General features: G+C 48.5%; 1 protein-coding gene across 2 annotated transcripts; it reads left to right on the top strand.

Moving 5' to 3' along the window:
- The first annotated feature begins 9,309 nt into the window (after nt 1–9,309).
- Nucleotides 9,310–21,068, top strand: TFAP2C (transcription factor AP-2 gamma). 2 transcript variants are annotated; one of them, XM_062009098.1, is made up of 7 exons: nt 9,310–9,339; nt 14,168–14,644; nt 14,918–14,969; nt 16,468–16,690; nt 17,324–17,442; nt 18,827–18,968; nt 20,783–21,068. In XM_062009098.1, exons 1-7 carry the CDS (start codon nt 9,310–9,312, stop codon nt 21,066–21,068), a joined length of 1,329 nt encoding a protein of 442 aa, XP_061865082.1. The 2 variants fall into 2 exon arrangements, with proteins under 2 accessions (XP_061865082.1, XP_061865081.1); XM_062009097.1 differs by lacking the exon at nt 9,310–9,339 and adding an exon at nt 12,773–12,820.
- The last annotated feature ends 1,579 nt before the right edge of the window (nt 21,069–22,647 follow it).

Raw genomic sequence — 22,647 nt, 5'->3', positions numbered from 1 at the left:
AGGCTGACTTTTGAGGTAATTTTATTTTTTTCCACAACATCTGAGTGTCCAAAGGTCTGAACCTGACAAGTTCCTCTATATCATTATCTTACCACCATTTCCTCAGCCAAAAGCTAATCTTGACCATAAAAGCTACTTTGGGTTGTGTGTTTGAGTTTAAAACATCCCATCTCGTCCTTAATAGTCTGTGCATGACCACTTACTACTGCTACTAGTCTGAAAAGGTCTGAGTGGTCAACCATGGGGTCCTGAGGAATCTCCATACAGGAGCACAGAGCCACAGCAGTTCTGCCTTTAACAGTTACACACATGCTCATTGTCTGTGTTTACCAAGGTACAATCACAAGGAGTTTTGCCTAGAAGAGCAAGGTTAGGAGGGAGGAAGGTGAGTCCCCCAGACACAGTGTCAGACTCTGGCTTATGGCTGACGACAGGTACCAAGACAAGTGACCAGGACACCATCCAGGCAGCAACAGCATCCTATCTGCAAGGAAAGAGAGGAGCTCCCACCCCATGCCAGCTTGTTTGGTTCTTTGCTCCCCTGTGGCTCTTCCTTCAAGTATATGTGGAGTGATGTTTCAGTTGCCAAATTCTGTGTGGGTAAGTAGGGCATGGGGATGTTAATTTTTGTTGCTACTTGTCCTTTGCAAGCTCTGGCCCAGAGCCAGGCTGAAGAGGTTAATGTGTTGCTGGCAACCCTCTAACCAGAGGTGGTTTGCACTCTCTGTAGCAACACACACAGAGTATTTCGTATGGTCACCCCTTAGGAAATACAGTAATTCACATTAGTTTAATTAACCCAGAGAAGCCATTGTACTGAAATGCAGCCACCTGTAAGAGAGAGAAGAGCAAGCACTGGGGTTGAATGGGAGAAAGGTCCCAGTTTTAAACCAGAGAAGTAGGTGTAAATCTTCCCTTTAGAAGTAGGGAGGGATTAGTACACACAGGCCCAGCAGGAGCCCAGTTTATTGCTGATGGTGTCTCCATTGCTGATGGTGTCTTCACATTTCAGCTGTATTAAGAGGGAAAAAAAAAGGCTAATCCTTGAATATTTAATGTCCCATTTCTTCATGACCACAGAGATTAATTGGGAAATGAAAGCAACTGGAAGAGAAGGGCAGAGGCCAGAAGAGCACAGGGAGCTGCAGCCCCAGCCCAGTGCAGGTAAGGCACAGACTGGTCCCAGCTCGTTGGGCAATGGAGATGCACTCACCACTTTCAAGGGTGAGAGTTTTACTCTTCTCGCCGTGCTTTTCTTCTCTAAGTTTTAATAATTCCTGGGTGACTGATACTGACCTCGGGGTCAGGAGTCTCCGGTTAACAGCCAGGAAATGCCCTTCCCATTGATCATTATTGCCCAATTAACAACTCGAAATATTTCACAATCGCTGCCAACGACACGAGATGGCCATTTGAGGGGTGGGGGCTGCAGAGCACTTGGGGCATTAGCATGAGAAAGGCGAGCAGTGAGATGCAGAGCAGTGAGATGCAGAGCAGTGCATGCCTGGCCCGGCTCCCAGCTAGCGACTGGGGCCTCCAGTCTCCTTACACCCAGAAGAAAGTTTCTACAATGGCTAGAAATGGCTGGGTTTAAGGTCAGGTATTTCCAACCGATGCCACGGTGTCAGAAAGGGCTTATGAAAGCTGGGAATGGTGAAAAGGGCTCGGAACAGTCCATTTTCTCCCTGTTATACTGATTCTGTTCTGAGACAATGGATCCTTGGCTTTAATCAACACTGGGCTGGGCTGAGCAGAGGTGTGTGCTTGGCCTGGCAGGGGCTGAGAGGGAGCAGGAGCAATCTTTGTCCCTCGTCTGTAGTCAGGACAGATGCACACTAAATGTATAAAAACAGCCTTCCCCTTTACCTGATGAGGAAGGCAATGGAAGATGGATGTCCATTTTAAGGTTCTGTGTGGCTGACACGGAAAAGCAATGCAGAAACTGTTGTGGAGAAAGAGTGCTTTAAGGCTGGAACTCACTGCTGGGTGTCTGGTCTCCAGGGGAGTCCTCCAAGGGCATCACTCAGCAGAAAATTCACATCAGGGAAGCAATGCATGGATGGATCCAACAAGTGCCAGGAGCTGGATCTTGCTGCTGAAAGCCCCCAAAAGATAAACTCTCCCCCAGTTTGGCACTGGTGAGCTGTATTGGTGCAGCTGCCAGCAGAAGGGCACCCCGAGGCTGTATTTGCTACAGGTGAATCCAGCCACTGCTGCAACACCCAGCATCACCCTTCTGATGAACATCAGGAGTGCAAGGACATGTTTATGTCTGCTGAGATGGAGCAGATGGTGTAGCACCCACAACCACAATGCTTTGTCCTACACTTACCACTACCTCAGCCTATTCATCCCTTTAAAAATCTAATAGCATTGAATAGACAGAGGGAATTTGCTTCACTGTGGACACAGAATTGCTCTCACCTGATGCCTTCAGCATGGATTTGGCATCTTCTGGCAGCACAGCCTTACACAGAATTAATATGGAGCAGGTAACTTCACACCATTGTGATTTAATATTAGGTTCCATCTGCAGGCACTGAGTGCTGTGATGTATCAATAGCAGTGATGTATCAATAGCAGTGTAAGGGTACCTCACGTGCTTATGTCATGAAGAGAGCCTATATGGCTACTCTGGGTGAAGCTGACATGGAGGAACCAGAGCAGATGAGCCTGGTCTGAGAGAGCTCAGTAACTGGTCTGTTCCTTTCAGGGCAGGACCATGAGGTGTGTAAATCTTCTCCTATGTTACACCACCAAATTAATAAGGTCAAGCCAAACATGAATACAACTGAAAGAACATTTATTACTATAAATGATCCACAAAATTAATGTGAGTGAAATACAGCCCAACCCATTTTTAATGCATGTTGCCTTTTTAATTTGGTTTTGGGGGGTACTTGGGTGATACAAGGAGAGTAACTTGGGCGTCCTGATGGCCCCATTCCTGCTCATGTTGCAGAGATACCTAAACCCTGAATATATCCCTGGGTATTTCTGGGTCATGTTTGCTTTTTCTCAGACTGGTTTCCCAGCTAATGCTTTCAGAAACAGGTTTGAAATCAAGATTTCCATATTTATGTTCCTATTAACATGGATGCATCAAAAAGTTAATGAGCTTATGTAACAAATTGCTACACTACGACACTGTTAACGATTCAAGAGAGGATCTGTACTTAGGTAGATAAGAATGGCATTTGCAATGGCACCAGCTCTGGTAAAATTACAAGGAGCATCAATTGCATGCTTCAAGTAGACTGTCCTGAGACTGGAGCCTAAAGGTCTCTGACATGGTCCGGTCCTGCCAGCAAGGTGTGTGCGTGAGGGGCCATGTGCCACAACTCCCTTGCAGAGCTCATACAGGGTGATACAGCCCTCAACCTTCCCCAGAGACTTTCCATGTCTATGTGCTAGGTTTGTGGCCTCCTGATGCAGAGCTGACATAAACCTCTTTGCCTTCACAGCCTTCCCGTGTTGAGCAAGACCCTTTGGGCATGTCTGCAGAGACTAGTTTTCTCTGTGCCTGCTCTGAACTGGCTCGATGTGTCAGGGAAGTTGGGAGGCTGCCAGCCCAGCCTTGCTCTGCCAGAACCAGTGTGCCTGTTCTGGTAGGGAATTGGTGTCTCTGGTGCTGCAAGGGCTTCTGGAGCTTCCAGATGACATCTGGCCAGCTTGGGGCAGGGGCAGGGTGCACTGGAGGTGTTTGTAGCTTGTAGATATGCATTACATTTCCATGTTTCCTGCTTCCCCACTATAAACAAGGAAGTACGGAGTCCCCAAAGTTTTGGGAGAGGAAGACACACAGTGTACGTGCACAGGCGGTGCCGGGCTGGCCGAGGCTGCCGGAGCAGGGCCTTCAGCTGCTCTGAGGCTGCTGGGGATGGAAATGCTCCCCTGCTTGCCTGCAGCCACAGCCCTTGCTGCTGACAGGGCTCATGGGCACAACATGCTCTCCAGGGAAACTGAGGTCATGGCTTTTGGGAAAAGAGGGCTCAGGTTTTAAAAAGGCAAGTACTCAGCCCCTTCTCCTCCCCAGTCAGTGCTACAAGTTTCACATAGACACGTCACTAGAATGGGCTCAGTCTCCCAAGAAGCCACCCCTGGCCAACAACTGTGGCAGCTGAAGTGTGAACTAGCCCTCCCTCCCATTCCTTGCAACCTGCACTATTTACATGCCACCTTTACTGAGTTGAGCCAGGTTTGGGCTCCAGAAGGCACCACAGGCTTAATGAGGTTTGGCTTTCTTTGCTGGAATAAGCCACAGGCGTAAGTAACAACGGGCGCCTTGAGCATGGACAAGGAGCTGGGGCATTCCCAGGGCAGGGAGGATTCTGGAAGATGCTGGCCTCCTGGCCATGGTGGCTGGGAAAAGAGCAGATGATACCTGCCCTACCAGAGAACACCACTAGGACTTGGAAATCTGGGAGCAAACATGAAGTGGTGAAGAACTCGGTGCTGTTTGCAGTGCTGTTGCTCTGAGCCGCTCCTCACCACGCTACAACAGATTTACAGCCATGCTGAAACACAAGTGAGGATTCCTTTGGCAAAACCGTGCTGGGATAAGCTATGCTGACAGAAGAGCACCTTAGCTGCTGTGTTCTGTGTTTACACAAGAGGAGTGCTTTATCGGTCTGGCTGTACTGGCAAATCTCCCCTCGGGCTAGTTAGATTTCTCTCTGCAGCTTTGCTGTGTAGCTGTATGGGCAAAGTCTCCAAGGAGAGATGCCTTTGGCTTTTAGTGAGGGGACTTGGGAGAGAGCTGTGCCTGCACGGGCAGTTTGCCAGGCTGCCCCCAGGGCAAGCACTGCCCAAGAGCTGGGGACACACTGCAGCAGCATCCCCCACCCTCAGCGTGGACAGCGTGCTCTGGGGTAACCCGTCATTTGCATGGGTGCAGCCTGACCTGGATTGAGCCCATGTCTGCCACTGCATTTGCATCTGTTCAGCTGAGCTGGTTTTGTTTTGCTGCTGTGATTGTTTTGCTGCTTCCTAATGCAGCCCAGCACAAGGAAGTGGTGGCCTCATTCCTCTCCTCTCAGCATCAGGGCTGGCTTTCAAAGGCAACCACCCATCTTGTACTGATATGACTCTCAGTCATAGAAATCATCTTTCCTTCCATCCAAGTTCCCCCTCATTTCCCAACAGGCCCTTCCCCCACAGCTCCCCAAAGCTTTACTACCCCAAGCCCCAGAGGGAGGGAGCATCTTGTCTCACATCCCCTCTAAGCTGTCTAAGGCTGTGCTCTCAGAGTCATTAGTCTCAGCTCTCTGGACTACTAAGGCATCCAACAGCATAAATTTAACCTGGATCAGACCTTTCCACCAAGTTACTTTAAGTGTGTAGTAAGCTTTAGGGTCACTGTTTTTGTACATGTGTTTGGTGACAGGATGATGTACCACGTCTGGCTGCAATGGTGTGGGCAAAAGACATCGTATGCAGTATAAAACCACAGGTACCAAGTTAACATCAGCCTCTTTTTTTAATATATGTGTGTTAGTAGAGGAAATTTAGTGCTTACCAGTGACAAATTGTTATGGCAGCAGTAGGAGACTTGAAGCTGTTTGAATTGTATTGCCCAATTGCCTGAACTGTGGCTCCTAAATCCAATGGGACAGGAACTCTGGACTCTTTCCTGAAACAGCTATGTCAGAGGTTGGAAATCCAGCAAGTACCTTTATTACAGCACTTAAACTTCTCTGGACTGACATGTGCTGGGCACTTTTCACGACTCCAGCAGGTAGAAGGGTAGCACAGGCAAAGAGAGAGCTGGGGATCAGGCATGGAAAGTCGTGGCTGCCTGATCACAGTGGTGTTTGCTCCTCTGCAAAACTGTTAACAACGGGAAATGTTGGAGCATGGTGCATGTGCACAGGTAGAGGGGAGAAGGGGTAGCAGAGGAAAAGCTGGAAACCCAAAAATTAAGATGTCTGAAAGGATGGAGAAATTCAGATTTAACTGAAGCATCCTGGACCATATTGCCTCAATTTCATTGCTGAATAGTGAAGAGTGCAGGTTTGTAGTGCAAGAAAAGTCATCTGGATATCCCAAACCTGCCTCCTGCAGTCTAACCTTCATGATTAGCTGAACATAGATGAGCAGTTTGTAACTAGTGTGAATTCTTACACCTTGGAGTATCTCCTCTGTGCCTTTCCCTCAATAGTGCTGCATGAAGTTTTCACAAATCATTTTGCATGGAAAAAATAAAGGTATTAAAAACCCCAAGTCTGACCCTGCATCTGTATTTGTACAGTAACTGTGCAACAGCACCCTGGAGTCTTGTCTCTGCAGATACACCTGCAAAATCAAGTCTTTGAGAACACAGCTTGGAGCAGGTTTGGAAGAATTTGAAGGTATTTGCTGGCACCTGGTATTTTATTATGCTGACAGCCCTTCAATGTGCCTTATTAGTGTGATTATAAATGACAGAAAGCACTGGGTGTAGAGTTTTAACTGATGTAATTTTTGCCAGCAGTTCAATTTCTTCCCCCCCAGCTCTGCTTCATCTTGCCATGTAATAGTGTTACAGCTCACCAGCATATCAGCAACGGAGAAACACCCCAAGGGAGGAAACGTGGTGCCAGCAAAGCCTCTGTTCCAATGTGGGAGTTAAGCAAACACCTGTGGTAATCTGTTCATGGGGATAGGGAAGGGAAGAGGCTGTCCTTGTACTCTTCTTTGCTGCTAAATGACAGAAAAGCCAAAGATTTGGAGAGTTTTTGCATTTGTCTCTACATTTTTTGTCCCTCCAAGCGCTTCCCCCATGATATATTTCAGATTTTGCCCAACCAAGCCTTGATGGAAGACTCCAGGGCAGGCTGTCTGCTTAGATGGATTAGGAGTTTTCAAGAAACTGGACCATGGAAGTAAAAGACTTAACTGCGTTTGTTTTCTTCACTTATTTAAATTGCCTGCAGGGAAAATCTTCAGCTTTAACTCACATGACCCATTTCCCTGACATTCAGGTCAGTTTACTGATTTCATCACCCCTTCAAGAGGACTAAAGAGTGAAAGGTGACTAGAAATAAGGTATCTGACTGTTCTGTAAATTCCTTTCCTACTGTACAGGTCCTGCCTGCACCTCTTCAACTCCTTTATGTGGGAGAGTGTTTGGATAATTTATCTATTAGGATTTTTAACTTGTGTATGTATGTGCATGGAAAAATGAATAACTTAACACACCTGAAGAATCCTCCAAAGATGCACAGGCTGTAGAACTCAAGGCTGCAAAAGACCTTTAGTACCTGGTACCCATCTCTTTCTCTGGAGGAACCTTCCCAAACCCATCCTCATTGTGCCCCAGCAGCTGATTAAAACACGGTGCATCATTTAAGGCATCATATAGGCTGCATATACCCTGAAAGCAGAGGAAAAGATAAAGAGAGCATCTCCTGGCAGATATTTTTACAGTGCAAATGTAACTCAGTGACTATGCCCTCTCATTTTTCTAGAAGGGCAAAAGGAAAGGGAGACTGATATTGAAGGGTATGTAATAGCTACAGCCTGAGTTGAGCTGAGAAATGGGGTTTTTTCAGCTCACTTCTTTGAATGCCTTTGAAATATTTGCTTTTTTGCTGTTTTAGCTTATGGGATTCTTTCTTTCTATGATGCTAGGTCTTCTTTTTTTTTCTTATTGTAGTATAAGCAATTAGCTGCAGGAATGGATCATGCACCAAGGCTTTATTTTTTAAAGCCTGAATTATATGTACTGTGCCAAGAGCCTGTTTATCTTTCTGCTTTCATAAAGAGCCTAAAATATATGAATCCTGATTTCACATTTAGCATTGTGGTGTTTTGACTTGTTTTGGGGTGTTTTTTTGTTTGTTTGTTATTTTATGTGGAGTCTGCTTCTCGCACTAACAAACTGACTTCAGTTACACACAGTCCAGCAGTGACACCCTTTGTAACAACGCTTTGGCTACCAGCAGTTCATGGAACTGCTGCTCCTAATAGACATAAAATGGAGGGAATTAAAAAATGAAATCAGAGCACCTCTCTGGAATGGAGTGATCACACCACTGCAGGCAAAATGTCAGAGCCCTGAGGAGGTACCTCAGGATTATTGGGCAGAGGTGCAAGGGTCTTGGGGACCATAACTCCCACTTCTCCCTTGGTTCCACCTGATAATCCAGCTCTCACCAGCACCAGGAGTATTACCTTCATTTTATGAATGAGGAGACTGTACATGCAGCTACAGTCACATTTGTGGTCATCCCCTGCCTCAGGAGCGGGGACAGGCTGGGAATTTGGCTGCAGGCAGGCTCGTGTGAGTGATGGAGCTGCCTCCCAGGTATCCATCTCCTGCCGCGAACCATCCAGCTCAACAGAACTCGTGTACAAAAGCCAGAGAAACCCCTTGCAGGAGCCCGAGGCAGCTTTGCATCACCGCTGAACCTCTGCCACATGCCATACAGCATCTAACCCAGGGCCCGAAAGTGCCTGGTGTCAAAGTCTGTCACTTCTGCTTGTGAATTGCTAAACACATCCTCTCTTGTGCAAGCTCATGACACGCTATGGCCAGGGCACTCTGTTCCTCCAGCTCCATCGGGATGGATCAGGAAGAAAACATAGCTGGAATCGTGTTTATTAAGCAAATTAATTGGTTGGGGAAAAACTAGTCGTGGTGTGGGCACGCTTTCTTCTCGCCTCCTGCAGAAGCAAGGTTTGGAAGCCAAGGCAGGGAACTGGGCAGGTGAGGACAGCGCATCCCCCCTCCCCTCCCCATCATCTCCGCTTTCCCTGCGAGGGGGCGTGGACTGGAGCCGGCTCTCACAGGTCCCCCGCCGCACCTCAAATACCGGTGTAACACCAGCGCGGGTCCCCAGAGCCCTGCTTGAGTCCGACCTCGCCAACCGCGGGGGTGCAGGAGGCTCGGGGGAGGCGGAGGCAGCGCGGAGCGCCAACGGCGCAGGGCCATTGAGCGGCCGCTGCCCTCCCCACGGGGACTGAGGGCCAAGAAAAGGCTCCCGTGAGTCAGGGATGCTCCCAATACGAGCAGCCACGGGGAAACACACACATACGCAACCCCCTTCCCCGGGGCGCCGAAAAAGGAGAAACGGCAGATCGGCGGCAAAAACCTCCTTAAAACGTCCCGGCTCTGCCGCGGCCCCGTCCAGCAGCGGGGAACGACCGTGCGAGGCAGCCACAGAGAATGAAGAGTGGGTGGAGGGAGCCCGGGACGGAGTTTGGGAAGAGGGGGGAGGCCAGGCCGCGAGGGAGGTGGGGGATGCGGACGAGGTGCGCAGGTGCGCAGCTCCGCGCCCAGGTGTCCGCGGCCCCGGCACAGAGGCAGCTGCAGACGCCGCTCGCCCCATGGCTGTGCTGGGGAGGATCGACTGGCAAGTACGTACCCCTGCACTCGTACCCGCTCCGCCCGGGGGACCCCCCCGAAAGCCGTGTCCCTCCCCTCGCAGCTCGGCCGGGGGGGGCCACTCTGCTCCCCCGGCTTTGGGCAGGGAGGATCCTGCCCCTCGGGGCTGCAGTACCCCGGGTGGGCTCCGTTGCGGGAGGAGGGCAGGAACACCTCGCTTTCCGCCCCTCCCCGCGGACCCACTGTGGAAGTTACGCGGAAAGTCTCTCGGGGCATCAGCTCCCTTTGTAAAGCTCTACAGGAGCCGAGGCGACAACCCGGACAGGTTGTTGGAGTCTTGTTAATGATACAGAGATGTGTGTGCTTAAATACTTTTTTAGAGGAAGAAGGATGTAACTAATTACCATCCCCACGCTCTCTTTTAATTGCTGCCAAATAGGAAAACTACTGCCTGTGACAGAGGCTCAGCAGTGGGCTCTGGCTCTCATCCCGAGAGCGTATTCACACCTGGGGGTGCTTTATGGTCCCCCATGGGAAACTGCATCCTCGTAAAAAGAGAGGTGTGCGGAGGAAGTAAGCGCCCGGGAAGCAAGAAATCACTTCTTCTTGGAAACAGGGGAGGTCCCCGAAATAAGAGCACCAATTTATATTATTACTTCTTTTTTATTTTTTAAGTAAATAAAGCTGCCACCTGTCAGAACCTCCCTGGCTGCTCCTCCGTTCCGGCACGGCTCTGACCCGTGTCTCAAAGGGAGTGTCGCGGGAGGCACCGTGTCCCTGCAGCAGCCCTGGCTGCCTCTGCCCGTCCTGTGCCCGGGAGATCCCTGGAAAGAGAGAGCGTCGCCGGGCGTGGGAGGGCGCAGTCGCTGGTGGCCTCTGCAGGTGGCCCCGACCTTCTCTCCCCGGCCCGTTTCTCTGCAGCGCATATGAATGCAGACGGCTGCAGAAAGTCACGTTTCGGAGAGGAAGCGGCCCAAAAGGCGTTACCCTCGATACCCTTTCGGCTCCCCGCCCCCCCACCCCCCCCCAAAAAAAAATGCCGAGCCACTGAGCTGCTCAGATAGCGAAGGGTTTATTTCATAAAAGCATCCCTCGGGAGAAGCACAGGGAGCAGGAGCCTCGCTCGGCCCCGCGGGCGGCGGCACCTGCGCGGCGGCTGGACGGGGCGCGCAGGGCAGCGCTCGAGGGCCGGACCGCGGGAGCCGGCTCTGCTCATGCTGCCTGGCCCTCTGCTCCCCGCCGAGCCCAGACGCGTGTGCGCGTCCCTCCGCGAGCACAGACTCGGGAGCAAGTGGGTGCCTGAGAAAGTCCGTCCCAAACTTCCTCATATTTTGCCTCTTCTCTGCTTTCTGGGCTTGTCTTCTAGGAAGTAAAGTATTTGTTTTGGTCGCCTTGTTTAGATAATTTCGTATGCCTTCATTCTCTTCCACGCTTCTGTTTATAAATATTATTTATATATACACAGCAGATAATAAGAAACTGAATTAATCTTCAGGATTTTGGCCGCAAAAGAAACAAAAGGAAGATGTTCAGACCTTTCATAGTTCTCGAGAATGAGGAAAACATGGTCGTCTCTCAGTGTGACATTTTTGAGTAGGAAGAAAATCTGGCTTGAGATAATGGTAAAAATTATTAACATTGCCACAATATAGGGGCTCTTTGGAAGGAAAAAGAGCTGATCCCAAACCTGGGAAGCTCGGCGGTTCCCTTCCCAGTTTCTTTCTCAATCCATCTTGTCCCTTTAATACAAATGAACTTTAAGCTCCCCCTGTCTTTTATTATTTAGATTCCTAGTCTTAATGACGCCAGGAGCAGCGCAAGCACACTGGCTAATAATCGTCGCCAACTGCATTTCAAAGAAACATCCCTGGAAGAAAAACACCGTCGTTTAAAAAAACATAAATAGAGACTCCACCAAAAATGATAATGCGGAGTCCCGGCTGCTGCTGGGCTTAATGCAACTGCTGCAAATCAGCACCTGCGTCCTGGCTCGGGCACATCGCTCCTCCAGCACCCCCGTCCTCCTCGGGTTTATTTTTGGATCGTTTATTTAGTTGGACGGAGGTTTTTTTGTGTGTGGTTTGGATTTTCAAAAGAAATATTATTCTTGTTATTTTTCTTCTCTAATCCTTCGGGGGAAAAAAACAAAAGGTGAGGGAATCGTCAACTGGTTTAAATCTGGAGCCGCGGGTCTGTCTTGGGCCTTTCCAGCTGCTCTGGGGCAGCTCGTCCCCGGGCACCGGTACCCGCGACCTTCGCAGCCAGCACCATCCCGGGTCAGCTTTTGTCCCTGCCACCATAAACAAACACTCGCCCCTCTCATGTAAATGAGCAGCGATCCGGATGCACCTTAAACCACTGGGAGAAGTCGTTGCTTTTGAAAACGATGTTCATTTTGTCTGACACACATAACTGCATAGATCAAATGGCTGCGGAAAGGTGGCAATTTGGCAGGGAAGTATTTTCTAAGCTGAGATGAAAGTGTGCTCACGGCGTCCGAAAATGACTGTCTCACCTCCCACCTGCTTCTCCAGCCTCAAGTTTCTGCGAAAAGATTAGACAGGCGGGATTTTCGTTAAAATAAAATTTATAAATCATAATGATGCGAGGAACCAGTGGCACAACTCACACAGCCCCGAACGCGGGACGCTGAATCAGTGCTGCTTTCCCTACCAGGGATTCAGCACAGCTTCAATAATCTCGACGGTTAATTAAGTAAATTATACCTTAAACATTGGTAGCTTACAAGTTGTTATCAGTAATTCAAACTCTTGACAATTATGCAAATTGAGCTCAGGCTGGCGCTCGGGGTTTCTCGCTTTTACAGAGGTCTTTTTTTTTCCCCCTAATTTTATTTCGTCTAGAAGCAGCCGGACCCGCAGAGTGTGGGGACACCGATGAGGCTAAAATCCACGTGAGGAGGCGCGAAGTCCTTCCATGCGTGTGGGGGGAAACACCCAACAGTGCTGCCCCCCTCCCCCGATCCAACACGTGGAGAGGACGCTTTACGGAGCAGCCTCGTTGCAGTGTGGGTGCAGGGAGGATGTCCACGCGTGACCCCTTCCCCGCGGGCCAGGCCTGCCCCCTGATGCTCCGTGGGTGCTGGGGGGGTCCTGCTCCGCGCTGCCTCCTCACCCCTCCGCGGGCGCGGAGCGGAGTGCGGAAGGAGTGGCTTGAGGCTGCGCGCTCCCTCCTGAGTGGCTGGCGGCCGCGGCTCCTCTCCATCCCTGGGGAGGAGTTATGGTAATCCTATTGCCATTAAGGGCGTCTGGGCAGGCGAAAAAAAACTGAGTGACCATAAGCGCGGAGGTTTAGTCCGTCATCTGCCTTCATGCCCGCCAACTGAGCTCCGTCCGGGGGGCAGCTCCTTTTCCCCAGCGCCGACGTGGATTTACCGCCCGTGGCGGGGGGCTGAGCTCTCGTCTTGTTTTCGGCACCACACACCTGGTTTGGACGCTGGACGCCATGTTGTGGAAACTAGCAGATAATGTCAAGTATGAAGAGGACTGCGAGGTGAGAAGCGCGGGGAGGGGTCGGGAGTGGGGATGGGGGCTCCGGCGTGGGGCAGCGCGGAGCTCCGCCGCCCCCCCGAGCCCCGCTCGCCTCTAGCCGGCGCCTGGCTCTCCTCCCTCCCCGCCGGCCGGGATTTGTCCCTTCCCGAAGACCCCGGGTTGCTTTTTTTTCCTTCTTTTTATTTTCTTTACTTTGCAGCGCGATTTTTTTATTCTTTTACTTTTTAAATTATCCAAGTCTTTTTGAACACTTTAAACACGTGGGAAGGCTCCGGCGGGGATTACCGATCCCGTACCCCGCGTCCCTCACCCGCCCGGCCGAGCGGCGCCGGACGGGAGCGGAGTGAGAGAAGCGGCCGCCGGGGCCGGGGGCAAGAGCGGACAGCCCTGAGCCCGCCGGCGGTACCGCAGCCCCTGCCCGCCGGCCGGGCGCCGGCCCCGCTCCGGGGGAGAGGGCCGGGAGGAGCGGGGAGCCGGCCGGCAGGTAGGAGCTGCAGCCAGAATGAGCCGGGAAGCGCTCGGGCGGCCCTTCCTCCCCACGACCCTCTCCTCGGTGGGAGCGTGGCGCACGCTCCGGGAGCTGCACCCGAGTTTCGCTCTCTCTGAAAGCGGCTGTGTCCCCCCTCGTTCCCTCGCCGGCTCCGTTGGTCGCGGTCCGCCTGCTTGGCTCCTACAGATTAGCTGCAGTCCCAGCTTCACGCTCCATTGAGACCCTATTCACCTCTTATTAACTAGCCCTGTTATTTTAATGACCGTGAAGCAACAGAAGCTGCTAAATCCCCGGATCAGCTCAATGTAGACGTTTTAAGATTTGACTGCTGAGAGCTAAAATCGAGGCAGAAGCGGAGATGGGACGGCGGGAGGGGACACGCGCTGTCCTTCCCCGTCGCGCCAGCAGCCGTCGGGCGAGAGCTCCGTGTCGGGCGGCTCCCGGGGCCGCGGGAGGGACGGGCTGCCGGGACCTCCGGCCTCTTCTGCCCAGGGCGCGGCTTTCCAAGGGCAGCGGGTCCGCAGGCGCCAGCCTCGGAGCCTGCTCGCAGCCCTGGCACCGCGGCAGAAATCGGGCCGCGCCGCTCAGTTGGATTTTTCGTATTTTAACGATACTTCCACAAGCAGTGGGAACTGGTTTGTAATGTCTTCCCTGAAGTGGGGCTGAGTTCTTACGCGAATTGCACTGAAAAGAGAAAGACTCCCCTGGCAGGAGCAGGGCGGCTTTCTCCTCTCCTCTTCCCCCTGTGAGCAAGTGCAGCCCCCCTGGCGCGTCCCCCCGGGTGTGCGCTGCAGGCGCTGCCCGACAGCCCCCAGCTGACGGCCGCCCTCCTCTCCCCCACCCCTCTGTGCTTTCCAGGACCGGCACGATGGGAGCAGCAACGGGAACCCGCGGCTCCCTCACCTCTCCGCCGTCAGCCAGCACCTGTACAGCCCGGCCCCACCGCTCTCCCACTCGGGCGCCTCCGACTTCCAGCCTCCCTATTTCCCTCCCCCGTACCAGCCGCTGCCTTACTCCCAGTCCAGCGACCCTTACTCCCACCTCGGAGACCCCTTCTCCATCAACCCGCTGCATCAGCCGCCGCCGCCGCCCCCCAGCCAGCAGCAGAGCGCTTGGCCCACCCGGCAGAGCCAGGACCCGGCCGGCCTCGCCCCGCACGGCCGCCCCGGCCTCGTCCCGCACCTCTCGGCGCTGGAGAGCGGCTCCGCCGGCGGCCGCAGGGAAACGTACCGGCGCTCCGAGCTCCTTCTGCCCCACGGGCACGGCCTGGATGCCTCCACGCTGGCCGATAACCTGGGCCTGCACGACATGGCTCACCAGATGGAGGAGGTGCAGGTAAGGGACACCCACCCCCAAGAGCCCCCCCGGGCCGCCCTGGCGCTCCCTGGCTGGTGGAGACGCTTGGAAGCTCGGCGATGCAGAACCGGGCACTGTCCTCTTTCGCCCATCCCAGCCTCATCCTTGAGGCAAAACGCGCCTTTTCTCTCCCCTTTCAGCCCACAAAGTGGGGATGTGCGGGAAGGTGGGGGGGGAGAGGTCGCAAAAGACCCCGACTCGTTTCTTCTCAGCTTCCCAAGGTGCAAACTTTTCTCCCCTTTCTCTTTGCAGAATGTGGAAGATCAACACTTATTAATGCATGACCAGACAGTCATTAGAAAAGGTCAGTACCGTGGTCCTGCAGTTCACTCTCCCTTGTCAGTAGCTGAAGTTTAATGACGCCGGTGAACTGACGCTGCGTTATGTGTTCAAAGACGGATCGTTTTGGATCAGGAGGACGGAGGAGTTTTGATTATACTCTCTCCAACGCTGGATTTTTCTGATGCCATCTGAAGGAAGGTGGCGGTGGGGACAACCCCCCGGGAGCTGCCCGGGCTGTGAGACCCCTCCAGAGCTGCTGGCTGTCCCGGCACAGAACTGGTTCCTGCTCTGGTGCGGGGCTTTAATCGAAACCAGGACCCGGGACCCAATGTCATGCTGCCTCGGAATACACGTGTGCAAAGTGACACAGGGCTGCTTTATGTCGTAGGCTTATTTTGTTTGCTTGGTCTCAGGTTTTTTTGGTGCCGTTGCTAGCACCCAAAGACACTTCTCTTGGGGTTTGGTGGGTTTTTTTTCCTTTCAGCTTCTTTACAAGACTCGGGAAGAGTGAGTTTGCTGGCATAAGCCTGCTTAGCTTTATCTTAAGCGACGTGGTTTTGTAGCTGAGTTTTTAAGGAAGGAGAAAGAAGTATTGGCTCAATTTACAGTAATTTAGGGTTTTTTACCCTGATTTTGTTTCTAAACAAATTTGTGTGTTAAAAAAAATCCGTGGAAGTTTCCTCTGAAGACTTCAAACAAATACCAAACTGAGGAAAAGCAGAAGTGTTTGTCAGAGGGCTGATTGCTGCCTTTAGCTCATGGGAGAATAATTTCTCTGTCAGATGCACCACTGGAAAAACCTTTTTTGCTCCGGGGTGTGGGGCAGACCTCGGCTCTTTAACCCTTTCGGGTCGGTGCTATGAGCCAGCAGCACACCATTGGGGGTTAACTGGGTGGATTCAGCGAGGGGATGGAAAAGCTGGATCTGTGGCTTGCTCCTCGCAAAGCCTTTGTTGTCCTTGTGCACCTCAAGGCTGAAGCCATTATTGAGCAGCATTTTACTTTCAGTTCTCTGGGCTGCACTCCTTTCTATTGTACTGTCTGCCACAAATTTGTTGGGATTAAATTCCAAAGGCTCTTCCTTAAATGTGCAGTTCGAGGTGGCAGATGAACGGCAGCAGGAGCTGGGACGTTTCTCCCTGCACGGGCTAGGAAAGAGTTTTTGGCAGTAGCTGAAGGATGCTGATTTGGGGTCTGTAGTTTAGAAGCATTGATTTGCCATCTTGCAGCATGCTGCTTCAGAGATGCGTTTTTGTGTGGCTTTTAAAAGTGTTCTTAGCTGTGTGTGGCAGCTCCTTGAAATTCAGCGTAGCGAAATGCAGCTGGTCAGGAGCAGTTTTGGGGACTTAGTAGTTTTTGGCTGCAGTGGACAGGGTCAGTGATCTGAGCATCTGAGTATGGCTTAAGGCATAACGAAATCCTGCCTCCTGGTCCTTTTTTTGTAGAAAGGAAACTAACTTGCCCCTTCCTATCTATTTTTCCCTTTAATAACATACCTGCTTTCCTTCTTCCTCCCGCAGGTCCCATTTCCTTAACGAAAAATAGTGCTCTGAGTCTCCCTTGCCAAAAGGATGGATTAATTGGAGTGGTGATAAACCCCAATGAAGTATTTTGTTCGGTCCCGGGGAGACTTTCCCTCCTGAGCTCCACATCAAAATACAAAGTGACGGTAGCAGAGGTGCAGAGAAGGCTCTCGCCCCCGGAGTGTCTCAATGCCTCTTTGCTAGGAGGAGTGCTCAGAAGGTAGGCTTCAACTCCCCTTATAACCATCCCCTTTGTGATTTTTCTTGTGCTTATGTGTGAGCAGCTGGATTAGCAGAACAATGAGCTAAGAAAGTCTTTTAGCAAATTTCTGATGTTTAAGGAACTCAATAACACTGAATCCTAATAGAGCTCAGAAATAAAACTTCTTTGCACTTCTGCTTCTCGAAGTGCAATTAACAGTTCTGACAGCAGTTCTCTGTTTAAAGTTGGATTTTTGTCTCAAAAGGCTCCTGGAGCTTTCTTATTCCTGTAACAAACAGTATGCCCACAGAATGATTTTTGTATTCAATCTCCTGGTCTTGATAAACCATTACAAAGACGTTTTATCTGTCTTCTTTTGCATATGCTTAATTCAGCCAGTGATTGTTCTACAGCATTGGTTTTGATAATGCAGTCTGAAACATTTTGATTTTGACCTCTGCTGTGTTTGGTCCTGGCTGGCTTTTAGTAGAGCATTTAAAAGTAGGTCACTTGAAAAGAGCCTGTTTTTTATCTGTCCCCTCCCTCCTCTGCAGTAGAACCCTATTGAATGTCAGTAACTGGATTTTCTCATCTTTAAAAAGTGCTCCCTGAAGATAAATAAGGCCATTTTTTTTTCCTCTTTAATTACAGAGCAAAATCTAAAAACGGTGGCAGATCATTAAGGGAAAAATTGGATAAAATTGGCTTGAATCTTCCTGCTGGTAGAAGGAAAGCTGCAAATGTGACACTCTTGACATCTTTGGTAGAAGGTCAGTCTTAATGTGTCTTAAAAACAACTTTTTTCCCCTCCCTCCCCCTCGTATACAGCTTTTATCCTCTAGGCAAAGCATGGAAAGGATAGAAAGTCAATGAATGTAGGAGAGGGGTTTTTGTTCATTTTAAAGTGAGCATGATGGGGACATTGCAGCAACTAACATCTGTGTTGCCTTTGAGGGACTCTTCTTTCCTTCTCCCTTCAAATATAGCTGCTAAGCCCCTTGGCTTCAGAGCCCTACCTGCCCAAAAGCTGCTAATACTGCTTTTCACTGCATCGCAGGGATGGTGGCAGGGATGCAGTAACTCCCACATGCCAAGATGTTTGGCCAGTCTGCCTCTCTTGAGGGGAGGTGGGTTGTTTTGGATTTTTTTAAGGGTGTGTGCAGGGACAGGCAAAAGGGGTGAAAGTCATCACTTCAATGGGTTTGCATCCTTATTGGGAAGCTTTACAAGTCTGGGGCCACTGACTCCAATGCCTGGCCCTACCTCAGTGGTATCTTCAGAAGCTTTTCTAATAAACAAGCATATAAAGTGAGATTTATAGCTTTTGACTTCCTGATAGGAAACTGGAGCCCCTTTAATCTGTAACATGTTAACGTGGACCCTCAATCAGTTAAGCTGACTTGAAGGGTGTACGTGTATGTATGTGTGTGGTTATATTTTGTTTCTGTTTAAAGCAGCTCCTGGTAATGGTACAGTTTAATAAGAACAGAAGCAGTAATTGATCTAACAGTATTTTACTGCTATTTCACTTCCACATCAGCTTAAATAATAAAACAACTTGCATTTAAATCCTTTCTTTGGAAGTTGGGTTTAAGAGAGCTTATGTATGTGCACATGCACACATGTGCATTGCAGGTAATGCACTGATCTGCCAGCTCAATTTTAAAGCCTAATCCAATTGCCTTGATGAAAAACCTGTGGCCTTGTTATACAGCTTACAATTTTATTTTCTATATGGAAAAGTTTATTGGAAAGTATATAGAAAATACACTAAACTGATAAACCCTTTATTATATAAGTGGAACTTATTTGCCAGGTTTTTATGAGATGACAATGGTCAATTTAATCTAGACTGAACTGTAGTCTTTGCTGCACTGTTCATCTGGATAGAGACAGAAGGTTTTCCAGTGTAAAGGCTAGAGAATGCTGGGGTTTTTTCAGCCGTTGCCAGGCAGGACTTCATGCAAACTTACAAAGAAACACTGATCTATTAATTAGAAAGTGGGAATGAGTGGTGTAGTGCTAGTGTCGCAGTGTCGCTTGCCAAAACAGGAATAGACTTAAAAATTCACAGCACTTTACATACCTTTCCCTCATTTTATAAAAAAATAGACGTTGCTACATCTAATAAGTATTCCCTTTTACCCCTGCCAGGTGAAGCTGTACATCTTGCTCGTGACTTTGGTTATGTGTGTGAGACAGAGTTTCCTTCCAAAGCAGTGGCCGAATATTTAACTAGACCACACATGGGCCGCAATGAAATGGCAAACAGGAAGAATATGCTTCTTGCTGCAAAGTAAGTTTTGGGCTTGGATTTTTTTTCCCCCTTCTTTTTAAAAGATACTTTTGTCTGACCATGAGTATCTGTGACTGGGGACAGTTTGGTATGTTTTGTTGTGTACTTTTAATTGGGGAGATGAAGCAGTTATTTTTCTTTAGTTTTTGTTTTAATTCAGCTATGGCAGCAGTTATTTTAGTCTGAACCAATAAGAACAGCTCTGTATGTTAACTCTATAGCAGTTTGGACTATTCTGTTCTCTTTTTTTAGTATTCACTTCTGAAAAATTCTATACCAGGACAGCAGTATCTCTAAAAAAGCGTCCCTAGGTCTGATAGGGTTGAGGACCTGGAGGGCAGGTGTGGCCTGGCACTATGAACTGATGTCAGGACTGGGAGCAGGAGGTGGCTCACTCACCTCTGCATATCCACAGCCCAGAGGGGCATGTGCAATGAGAGTTACTTTACTGTTGTCTGTGCTGGATGCAAGGGAAGGGAAGCTTGGCTGCTGTGCCCTTGTATCTGCTTTTGACTGCAGCAGCACACAAGTTTCCCTCGTGTGGGCTACTGGGAGTCACGAACTGTGTGTAGTCCCTTTTCACTACTATGGTGGAAGATTTTGTAGTTCAGTGAAAGCCAGCCTCTGGTAGATGTGACAAGTCTCTGTACTTAACTAAATTCCTGTTACAAACCTTGATAATCAGAGGAGGAATAGCAAAGGAGTCAGCTTTGTTAAAGCTATTCTGCAGCCACTTGTACCTGTAAATAAACCACATATGGAACAGCTTTCTGGTCGGAAATACCTGTGTTAGCTTATAACCAGTGGCTGGAGTGCTCACTGTCCCCTTTCCCCTGTCCTAGCCTTCACAGGCTAAGTCTTAACAAGGCCTTAAGTCCTGATCTTCACGATCTAGTCTGGTCTGAGATGTTTTCTGGTTTGGGGTCAATGTAATTGCTTGCTTTTGAAAGCACCCTCGCTCTGCAGAGGACCTGCAAAAAGCCTGATTAAACTGCTGAGAAGAGTTGCCCTGAGTTTGGGATCAGGCATATAAAACACTCCTGTTGCTGAATTAATCCACCTCTCTGAAAAAAAGAGACCTTCTTTTACAAGAATCTATTAAGTTTAGAAATAGCCTCTTTCCTATAGCTTGACTCCTCTGCTTGTTACTCAGCACTACTCCTTCCACCCTTCCGGATTGTCATTATTGGTATTGTTGTTGGCACCAGTAACAATGATCATTTGAAAGATCTTTGTGATTGAGAAGTTCTGGTAAAGTGATGATTCTGTTAAGATTGCTCAGCCTCGTGAAATCCTGTCAAGGGGACAGGTTTACAAGCAGCAAACAACATATGCTTGAGCGCTATTAACCATTGATGTTTTGCCAGGCATATGTGTTAGTGTTTGCAGCATAAGGGCCTAGGTCTCCCTTAAAAGGGCATATACATAGAAGATGCACGACTAAGTTGTATCTCCTATTCATCTCCTTTAGTCTTTCTAAATTACTTTACTGCAGCTGTGGAAGTTCTCATAGAAACCAGCCCTGAATTCCCACTCCCCCCATAAAATCTAGAGCAAATGATGCTAGCCAGGCACCAGAGGTGGAGAGATTGTATTGCAGTGTGTGTGTGTGTTTGTGGCATAAATATAACAGAAGGTTCAGTAGAAACTGGTGCTAATAAATAGGCTTTGCTGCTGATAGAGTAATGAATTTCTGAAAACTCCCCAATTCCCACATAACTGCCAAATATCTGAGACAAACTCTGTTATTTATTTACTTGCTTTTGCATAGATTCCCAGTATGGTGTAAAGTGTGATCACTTTGTGTCTTGCAGACAGATTTGTAAGGAATTCACAGACCTCCTCACTCAGGACAGAACTCCTCTTGGAAACACGAGACCTAGTCCCATCTTGGACCCTGGCATCCAGGGCTGTTTGACTCACTTTAGCCTGATCACACACGGCTTTGGGAGTGCTGCCATCTGCGCTGCCATGACATCCGTCCAGAACTACCTAAATGAAGCATTAAAAATAGCAGACAAAACGTACATGAACGCTGGGGACCAGAGCCCTGCAGAAACCAACAAAGCCATTGACAAAATGGATAAGCACAGGAAGTAAAAGGAGAGAAACCAGACTTTAAACTCTTCGTCCTAAACACAGACTGGGATCTTCTTGCCGGGGGGAAATGTAGAGATTTGGGTTGTTCCTGTTTTGGGGTTTTTTTTGTTTGTTCTGTGTTTTGGGCTTTTTTTTTGCTCTTTTTTTTTTTTTTTTTTTTTGGTGTTTTTGTTTTTTTAAAGAAAGGAGGGGAAAAAAAGGAAAAAAAAAATCATCCAGGATCTTCACTCCCTCTGGATCCATGAGACAAGTCATTCTAAAAGCTGCAGTATCCCTTATCTGAGGAAGCAGTTACCAGAAGATAAGTACTTGGTACAAGTGTATGAAATCCTTTGCTGTAAAAGTGGTGCTATAAAGGGGTTTGGATGGAAATAGATAAAGAGTTATATTTAGATTTCTTTTCCACATCTCTTAAGTATCTAGTGGTGACCAGCTTCATGTATAGTTTTTATGATACAGATGTTAGATGGAAGCCTGTTTGTTATCTGATTCAATTTCAGGGTTTTATTCTCTCTAAATGCAACAGTAACAATAAAGCAGTATTAAACAATGGTATATAGATTTATGTACACTAATTTTTTTTTATAAACCTGAAAATGGATTGTTCTGTGGAGTTTTGTTTCGTTTTCTTTCAGATTACCATAGGAGAGTACTAAAATCCTGCTAGACTGAAAAGTTATCTGATGGCATGTGACATGCTTATTTTTATGGAAATATTCAGGCTTTTAAAAGGTGCAGTAATGTTGGCTGCAGGGGGTATTATCTTGATATTTTTTTTAACAAGAGGTAGTTCAAAATGAAAATGCTTTTAGAAAGCTTACTTTCTGTGTCCAAGGATATTGCAGCTTTATTTTCACATATTTATATTGTGTTGTTTTTAAATTGGGGAGGGAACTTGAAAGAATAGGCACATAACTTTTTTTTTTTTTTGCCTATTAAGGCCAAAAAAAATTTCCAGGGAGGCTTTATGTGTATTAAGGGAAGCAGTGTGTTGAATGTAAATATTTATTTATGTGTAATTTAATCGGATTTGTAAATAATGGTGAACTTTTTAATACTTTTTTTTTTATAAATGGGTTTCAAATTTTAATTTTGGTAAGTATTTCAAAGGTAATGGGTAAGCTAAACATATCTTTAGGTTTATGCACAGGTATGTTATACAGGGTATTTAAGACTTTGTTTTGTTTTTTTTTAAATATCTCAATTCTTGCCACTGAAGATTAAATCTAATCTGAGGTGTATGTTCACAAAGCAATAATTTTGTGCATCATTCACCCGATAACTGACTAGACATGCAAAATGAGTGTGTGAGTGTGTATGTGAATAATGGAGGTTCTGAACTATCTTTACATATTTGTAAATGTTCCCAATATAATTCTGATGTATATGATAACCATATAATAAAAAGTATTCTGGATAGAAGCATGGCATATTTCCTTAACTGAAAACAGTTCTGTTTTCTTTCTATACTTGGGGAACGCGGGGCGAGTAGCACTAGAGGACATTATGTATTGAGTCATAATTGCAGCACTTTGTTCGGATTAACAGAACAGAAAGATGAAGCTGTTTGCCAGTAAAA

The sequence above is a fragment of the Colius striatus genome, chromosome 16 (assembly GCF_028858725.1).
Source record: "Colius striatus isolate bColStr4 chromosome 16, bColStr4.1.hap1, whole genome shotgun sequence".
NCBI classification, from domain to species: domain Eukaryota; kingdom Metazoa; phylum Chordata; class Aves; order Coliiformes; family Coliidae; genus Colius; species Colius striatus.
Note: the sequence above shows the minus strand (reverse complement) of the source record. Positions and strands in the feature narration are given on the sequence as shown.

Bases quoted from the DNA above. Each gene is read 5' to 3' on its own strand.
- TFAP2C (XM_062009097.1), top strand. From the start codon at position 12,773: ATGTTGTGGAAACTAGCAGATAATGTCAAGTATGAAGAGGACTGCGAG. The intron at 12,821-14,167 runs GTGAGAAGCGCG...TGTGCTTTCCAG, and splicing joins AGTATGAAGAGGACTGCGAG to GACCGGCACGATGGGAGCAG. The intron at 14,970-16,467 runs GTCAGTACCGTG...TTCCTCCCGCAG, and splicing joins CCAGACAGTCATTAGAAAAG to GTCCCATTTCCTTAACGAAA.